Source organism: Castanea sativa, chromosome 9, assembly GCF_040712315.1.
Source record: "Castanea sativa cultivar Marrone di Chiusa Pesio chromosome 9, ASM4071231v1".
Lineage (NCBI taxonomy): Eukaryota > Viridiplantae > Streptophyta > Magnoliopsida > Fagales > Fagaceae > Castanea > Castanea sativa.
Window position 1 is genome coordinate 15,688,583 of NC_134021.1, and position 8,187 is coordinate 15,696,769.

Sequence of the window (8,187 nt, forward strand, 5' to 3'; positions counted from 1 at the left end):
AAATTGTCATAACATTTTCACAAAAGCTAAGATGTCAGTCTCTCATAGTAAAAAAAATAAAAAATTAATTAGGACTCACCACAATTAAAGATAAAATTGGTAAATTGCAAATTACAATCTTAAAATTTGAGATTGTTTGAATTTTATACCTTAAGTTTCAAAATTTAGGAGTTGAAATCTAAATTTTAAAACATTAGGGTATAAAATCCAAACACTCTCAAACTTAAGATGATAAAATTTAAAATTTAAAATTTCAGGGTGTAAAATTCAAGCATTCCTAAATTTTAGAAGTGTAATATGCAATTTACCCAAAATAAAAATATCGTAAGATTTTGTTAAGTAAAGAGAATTTCTCAAATTTTTATTACCTTTGGTTATAAATGAAGGATCAATGATAGAGCAAATTAAAGAATTAAAAATTCATAATTTCAATTGAAAAAAAAAAAAATTTTCTCAAAAAAAGAAAACAAATGATTTAAAATCTAAAAGGTCGAATTTACTCCCAAGTCCCCAAAGGTTAAAAATAAAAAGCCAAAGACGCTTTCCCAATTCTATATAAACCGACCTTCCTCTACGCTCTACCAAACCTAAGTTCAGCTCGCTCTAAAAAAAATCTCTCTCTCTCTCTCTCTCTCTCTCTGAAAAATCAAAAGTTGGTAGCAATGTCGAGCAGTGAACCAGAGCAAAGTCACAGAAAAGATGAAGAAGAAGAAACCACAGCGGCCGATGACGAAGACACAGGCGCACAAGTAGCTCCGATTGTGAGGCTCGAGGAGGTCGCTATCTCTACCGGCGAGGAAGAAGAGGAACCAATTCTCGATCTGTACGGACTCATCTTCGTCTTCTAGGGTTTCTAGTTCGTCTTTTTTTTTTGGCTTTTTTTTTTTTACCTTCCTTTTTTTGTTTTTGTTTTTGGTGTTTTGGTTTCAGAAAAGCAAAACTGTACCGTTTCGATAAAGATGGGAAACAGTGGAAAGAGAGAGGCGCAGGGACCGTGAAGCTTCTGAAGCACAAGGAATCTGGAAAAGTCAGGCTCGTAATGCGCCAATCTAAGACTCTCAAGATCTGCGCTAATCATCTAGGTCAGTTTTTTTTTTTTTTTTTAATCGAAGTTTTGTTTTTGTTTTTTTATATTTGCCGTTTTGCTCTGTTTGGTTGCTTAGAAATTGCAAAAGAACAGTAATTACACGAAAATTATTCCCTTCGTTGTTTAATTTTTTGATTAATTTTTGTTTTTAATATCTTTGCTATTATAATCTGTTTGGTTGCCTAGAAATTGCAAAAGAACAGAATTAACTATTACACAAAAAATAGTCCCTTAGTTTGAACCTATCACGAAATTTTAGTCTAGTGGAAGCTTGTTATTATCTTCTTTTTTTTTTTCTTTGCTTGACTTGAAATTTAGTAAACCTAAGCAGATTGAATCATAGAATTTTGGCTTTGAGGAAGCATGGAATTCACATTGATGAGTTATGCATTTTTTTAAAATTTTTTTTTAATTTATTATTGAAATTATATTTGGGTTTGGAAAAAGGCGTGTTTTTTATGTATTTGGCATGTGTTGCAGTTATTCCGACCATGACAGTGCAAGAGCATGCTGGAAACGAAAAATCATGTGTGTGGCATGCTACGGATTTTGCGGATGGGGAATTGAAGGATGAGCTCTTCTGCATTAGATTTGCTTCGCTTGAGAGTAAGTGTTCTTTTTCTAATTTTTAGCTTCTTTGCGTGCCTGAATATACGTATAAAAAAAATTTATGTCTTTGGGTAGTCCTTAGCTGGTTCCTTTGTGTGTTTCTGTGAGATGTTTGATATGCTCCTTCAATTATAATTCAAGCTCTAAGTTTAGGGGAACTTAGATGTGAAGGTTCTCTCTTTTAAGAGAAGGAGAGTCTGGTAAAGGTTTGGATAATAAGTAGTTTTGAATTGTTGAAAATTATTTGCAGATGGTCATGAACTGTCTAAGATCCAATTTGTTGTAATAGAAACTTATTGTTATTAATTTAATTTGTAAGACAATTGAATGCTTTGTTTATAACTTCGGTGAAGGCTTTGAGAGAAGACTAAGTTTGATAGTATTTTTGAGGTTTTTGTACCATATGTGTTGTTATGAATCTTATGGTTACATGTGGGTAGAGAAATTTGTGGCTGCTCTCTTACTGGTGGGTGTGGCTTTGTTTTATTGTCACTTGCTATGGTTGTTTGTGGGATGAGCAACAGAGCTATTTTCAAAGATTCTTTCTTGTGTCATTGAAAATTACTTTTGGTTTTAATAAATTGTTACATTTTCCAGAAATTGTTAAAAGATAGTTCTATATGTGGTTCTATGTAATGCTGGAAACTAAATTCATCTTTGGAGCTTATATTTATGTTTTTGTACTGACCTACTTCATGTAATTTTGGTCACTTGACAACAACTGCATGTGATAAACTAATGTCTACTGATCTATGATTCAGTTACAATTTCTTCTTTTTTCTTTTAATCGAAATTGGAGTTGTGGGGACTGGGGAGTGAGGTATGGCACATTGTTGCTCTGGCATACAAAGCAGCACCCTAGCTACATCCTTAAATGAAGGAGGATTTTTTGCAAATTGCCGCTTCTCTGTTTTTCTAGATATTGGCAAACTTGCGGCTTATATGACCATTAAATGTGTTGTGTTAAAATTTAGAAATACATGTGGATGCTTTTAGAGCCTCTATGTAGGGCGTTAGAGGAACCTGGTTTGGAGGAAAAGTCTGACCTACACACTAGCCGATTGTGATTTTCAAGCGGGAGACAGTTACAGCTCTTGTGAATTGAAATTGGAAACATTTTATTCTTTGTAATATGTTTAGAACTCATAAGTTTACATGTTTAACATAGTTGTTTTTATTCAGACTGCAGGAGCTTCATGGAAACATTTCAAGAGGTTGCCGAATCACAGGGGAAGAAAGAGGATAATAAAGATGCGTCAGATACTGCTGGACTCTTGGAGAAATTGAATGTTGGGGATGATAAAACCGAGGGTAAAAAGCAGGAAGAGAAGCCTGATGTGGCCAAGGAGGAGGATAAGCAAACCTACACGGAGGAAGGAGGGTGATAAGAAAGCTGTAGATGACCAAGCAAAACCGGTGGCAGAGAACAAGGATGAGCCAGCTTCATAGACTAAACAGAGCACTGTTGATATATTTGAACATTTTATCAATATAGGTGTTGGTTTGGTTGGCTAGTAAAGGTTGTTTTTCCCGCTAGTTTGGGGAATGCAGCTGTATTTACGTAGTTTATTGAAATTTTTGGTAATCTATGGATGTGGATGATGGTTAGTCTGTTGGTCTTGAATTATGTTTTTTTTTGGGGTCAAATGTCCAGTTTCATTACTTATGATAGATTGTTTGCAAGGTTCTCATTAGTTCCTTTTCAAGTTTTTTACAGGCTTTATTATTAAGTAATCACATATTAAATCCTAAGGTTTAATCTTAGTTTAGATCTAGACCTTAAAATTTCAACTGCAATAATGTCCTGTAGTTTTTGAAACTGTTGCAATCTAAACCCTAGGGCGACTCTATCAATTTAAAGCAGCAAGAATTCATTTAAGTGTCAATTTGGACAACACCTTATATTGAAAATTTACGCGTCCATGGTAAGGTGTGATATTAAGAAATGGTTTATAACATGTTCCGCGACATTAATTGCTGCATGCAGTTTTGGTGTTGGTGTGTGAGTGTATTTTTTTATCTCATCCTCTTCTCCTGTGTGTGTGTTTGTGCTTCTAAAAAAAAAATAAAACAAAAAAGCTTACCAGTTATTAAAAAAATAATTAACACTTAGGCCACGTGGCAACTGAACCGTTTATAGTGGTCTTTGAAAGGATGAATTCCCTTAGTCTACAGCTGGCATTTAAAAAAAAAAAAATTTACAAACATCAAACAACACTAGCAACCAACTGCACGTATACATTATTTATTTATATATTATGCTCTTATTGGTTTATATTGCAACCGAAAAAACTACATTTAACTATGATAAAATTGTCTTCAGTACCGCCGCACCTGATTCTTTGCTTTTGTGCTCGTCGATGGAATTTCTTTCAAAGATTCAGCTGAGGAAAGATCTTGATAAGAATGTCATCAGCGTGTCTGTAATACCGTATTCTCCACCTCTTCCAATACATTATGGGCCCAACGACAACCCAAAAGCCAAAAATAAATCCAAGTTCTGCACTAACGTAGTTCCAATCTGTCCAAATCCAAGATTTAGACTGAGTTTCTTCAAATGTTGGAGGCAACTATCCTGGCTCATCATATTTGCACTCTACATTCAGAGGGAAGCCACATAATCCTTTGTTTCCTTCATAGGAAGTTTCCAAGAATGTAGCAAACTGCTTAATTTGAGGAATCTGGCCCACCAATTGGTTGAAAGAAAGGTTTAGGACTGATAGGAAACTAAGACCATCTGCAAGCTGCATAGGTATCGCCCCAGTAAGCTTGTTGCTTGACAAATCTAGCGACTCAAGATGACTCAATTTTCCTAGGGATGGTGGGATTGAGTCTGTGAAAGAATTATGCGACAAGTTTAGGACATATAGTGATTTGAGCTCTCCTATTTTTTCTGGTATCGGTCCTTCAAGATTGTTGCAGGAAACGTCAATTGAGGTGAAGACACTTAGAATCTTCACCAGCTCAAGATCTTGACCTTTACTGGTAACTGTTATTGCATCTTGATAATAATATTGACTAAATTTTAAGACTTCATATTGGATATAATTGAGCATTGGTTGGTCATTGTCTTCATCATCTAGCATTGCTTTCGTAGAAAAGGATTTTATTTGAAGTTGACCAGAAAATTTGTTTGAAGCTAGGTCTACAATTCGAAGCATTGGCCAGTTGATATTTATTCCTCCGCAATCAATAGACCCGTAAAATTTGTTAGATCGCAGGACAAGGACACGTAACTGGGATAGGTTCCTCAGATAACACGGGAAAGCATCCTCAATGTGGTTGTTACCAATGTCAAAGACGTCCAAATTAATGCATTGGGCTAGAGACCTTGGAACCATTCCTCTTAGTCGGTTTCCATTGAGATTTAGAGTTTGCAAACCACAATTGTCATGAAATGTATCAGATATTTTGCCACTTAGTTTATTTCTTCTCACATCCAACACCCCTAAAGTCTCGCTCATCTCGATTATGCATTGGGGAATCGTGCCATTCAGGGTATTATTAGACAAATTAAGAACTTGAAGATTTGTAGCGTTGCATAATGATTGAGGGATAAACCCATGGAATTTATTGCTTGAAATAGAGAAGAAACAAGCAAAAGCAAGGGAGTCACCGATGCTAGCTGGTATGGCAGAGTTGAAGTTATTCATCGACAAATCCAAGAATACGGCAAACGGTGGGAGAATCGGTAATTCCCCGGCAAGCTGGTTGGAGTGAAGGTCTAGGACAGTTATGGCACTCAAACTAGAAAGATTGAGTAATGGTCCTTCCCGAGTCATCACTAGTTGGTTAAAAGAGATCCAAGTGCATAAGCTTACTAAATTTCCAAATCCAGTTGGGATCTCTCCATGAATCTGGTTATTTGAAAGGTCCAGAATGGTTAAATTGGAAAGGTTTACCAAGAAATCAAGAAATATTTTCAACTTGCAAGAAGCTAATTTTAATTTGGTAACTTGGAAAAGGGAGGATAATGAAGAACTAGTTCCATTATATTCAATCAACAAGCTATTGTATGAAAGATCAAGATCGAAAAGATTTCTTAACTGTTGAATCACATTAAACTGCAAAGATCCGTTAAATTTATTTGGAGAAAGTAGGAGATTCCCAATATCTCGGAGTTCAAAGATAGACATGGGTATTGGCCCTTCCAAGTAGTTGCTACTCAAATCAAGGGTCTTCAGTTGGCAAGAAGAAACGTTGGAAAATTCATTGAGTTGACCAGAAAATTGGTTGTTGGAAAGTTGTAATGTTTGCAATGATGGAAGGGAAAGCAGGGAGACAGGAATATTCCCTTCAAGTGAATTGTAACCTAAGTCAAGATTCACTAGATTCAGAAGATCTTTCCAGTTAAGGAAATGAATCTTACCTGTTAAATGATTATGAGAAAGGTATATCTCAGTCAAATTCTTGGCCATACTGAATGATGGAATTGGTCCAGTGAAGTTGTTTGATGACATGTCCAAATAAACCAATTGAGTAAGATTTTCCATAGAGCTCGGGATTGATCCACTGAAATTGCATCCAAAAAGATCTATTCTGGACAACATTGTAAGATTACTAATAGAATTTGGAAGCGTCCCTGAGAAATTTGTAAATACAAGCAGTAGTGACCGGAGAGAACCATTTGAAAGAAATTCAGGCAAAGAACCTTGAAGTAGATCATTATTTGATAAGCCAAGCTTCTGCAGTGTTTGAATTTGGAAGATCTTTTTTGGAAATGTTCCATTCAATCCACAAGCACCGAGATCCAAGGAAGTCAGATTTGTGAAATTTGCAAAAAATTCTGAAACTGGAGCATTAATAGGATTATAATAGAGGCTGATAATTGAGAGGGACTGAAGCTTTGATAAGGAGAATTCGAAAGGCCCTGAAAGAGAACAACCTGACATACTCAACACCCTTAGATTTGGCACTGAAGATGATAAGGCCTGACACCACTCATACCCTTGCACTGATATATGTACACCATCAAGATAAAGTTCCTTCAGCTCCGAAAGGTTCTGAACTAGCATAGCTAAATTTGGGTCCTCAAGTTTCAACATAGAATCAGCCAATAAATAAGAGGTAGACAAATCGAGAGTAACCAACCTTGTGAGGCCTGAAATCGCATTAGGGATCTGCCCTGCAAAGCAAGCATTTGACAAATTCAAGTAACTCAAATTCTTCAGCTTTCTAAACTCCGTTGGAATCGAACTGTAGAAGCTGTTATAAGCCAAATTCAGGTTCTCAAGATACTTGAGACTGAAAAGGCTACTTGAATTGTCAAGTCCAGCCGTAATGGATTCGTCGAACAGGTTGAGACCAATAGCACGTCCCTCCTTGCTGCAGGTTAAACCTTCCCACAAACAGCAATCAACACTTTGATTCCAACGCACCAGTTTTGTGGACAACGTACTGTTGAACTTGAGGGTGTTCTTCAATTCGAGCAAATAGGATTGTTGATCGCCATGACATTGGCCAGACACCACAATGATACCAAAGCTGATGAAAAGTGAGCATATTGGTATCAAGAAGAGCCATGCAAAGTAGAGAATTTTCATTGGGGGCTGTAATAAGAAACACTAATACAATCAAGAATTGAAGAGGTGATGAAATTAATGGTTGGTTCAGGAGGGCAAAGATCTATGAACATGGCTTTATTGACCTGTGACTCAAAGTCTTACTGAACCCAAAAGGACAAAACCACTCAGAATGTAGAATTGGGAGGTAAACGTCGTACTCAACCCACTGTCTCTAGCGTAGACAAGATATAGTTGCCATTGACTCATCTTCTCATTAACTCGTTGACTCATTGACTCGTTGCAAATTTTACAAAGGTTATGTCGAAATCATACTAGCAATTGTTTGGAGGAGAGATAACTTTATTTATTTTACCAACTCATTTAATAATATACTAAATATCACAATTTTTATTTTTACATAAATTCAATAAAATAATATAAACTACCCTATCAGCTCATTCTTTCTCGCTTCTCTCCCATCTATTTCTTTCTTCTTTTTTGTACTTTCATATACTTTTTATATTTGCTTTTACGTTTAGCAACCATGAGTAGGAGGTTGTATTATTGTATATATACAACCTTATTATTCATGGTTGCTAAAAATTTTAAGCAACCCACTCTTGGATGGAGCTCAATTTGAGCGGGCAGGTTGCTAAAATAGCAACTTGGGGGGTTTACACCCAATGCTAATGCTCCCAAGGCAAAGACGCTTGGTTTTTATTTTTTATTTTATTTTATTAACCAAGGCTAGGACGCAGGTTAATTCGGGTGCTAAAGCGGCAAACATTCATATTGAATGAGATATATTTAAATTTCACTAGCTCACATTATAATTGAGAATTTTATTAAAAAAAATTTGAGAATTAATTATATTATTTGTCATTAAAATATTAGAGATGTAAATTATGAATAATGCTATACAAACTTTTTTATAAATTTTTTTACAAATTGCTAATACGGTGAATGGTTATTGGTAAATAAAAAAAT

General features: G+C 35.5%; 2 protein-coding genes across 2 annotated transcripts; one reads left to right on the forward strand and one right to left on the reverse strand.

Moving 5' to 3' along the window:
- Positions 1-556: 556 nt before the first annotated feature.
- On the forward strand, positions 557-3,390 carry LOC142611087 (ran-binding protein 1 homolog b-like). The gene is made up of 4 exons (XM_075783118.1): positions 557-823; positions 931-1,082; positions 1,568-1,693; positions 2,879-3,390. Exons 1-4 carry the CDS (start codon positions 663-665, stop codon positions 3,079-3,081), a joined length of 642 nt encoding a protein of 213 aa, XP_075639233.1. The 5' UTR covers positions 557-662; the 3' UTR covers positions 3,082-3,390.
- A 489-nt stretch (positions 3,391-3,879) lies between these two features.
- LOC142611159 (uncharacterized) lies at positions 3,880-7,239 on the reverse strand. The gene has a single exon (XM_075783210.1). The coding sequence runs from the start codon at positions 7,237-7,239 to the stop codon at positions 4,267-4,269; it is 2,973 nt and encodes a 990-aa protein (XP_075639325.1). The 3' UTR covers positions 3,880-4,266.
- Positions 7,240-8,187: the final 948 nt, after the last annotated feature.

Bases quoted from the DNA above. Each gene is read 5' to 3' on its own strand.
- LOC142611159 (XM_075783210.1), bottom strand. From the start codon at position 7,239: ATGAAAATTCTCTACTTTGCATGGCTCTTCTTGATACCAATATGCTCA.
- LOC142611087 (XM_075783118.1), top strand. From the start codon at position 663: ATGTCGAGCAGTGAACCAGAGCAAAGTCACAGAAAAGATGAAGAAGAA. The intron at 824-930 runs GTACGGACTCAT...TTTTGGTTTCAG, and splicing joins GAGGAACCAATTCTCGATCT to AAAAGCAAAACTGTACCGTT. The intron at 1,694-2,878 runs GTAAGTGTTCTT...GTTTTTATTCAG, and splicing joins TAGATTTGCTTCGCTTGAGA to ACTGCAGGAGCTTCATGGAA.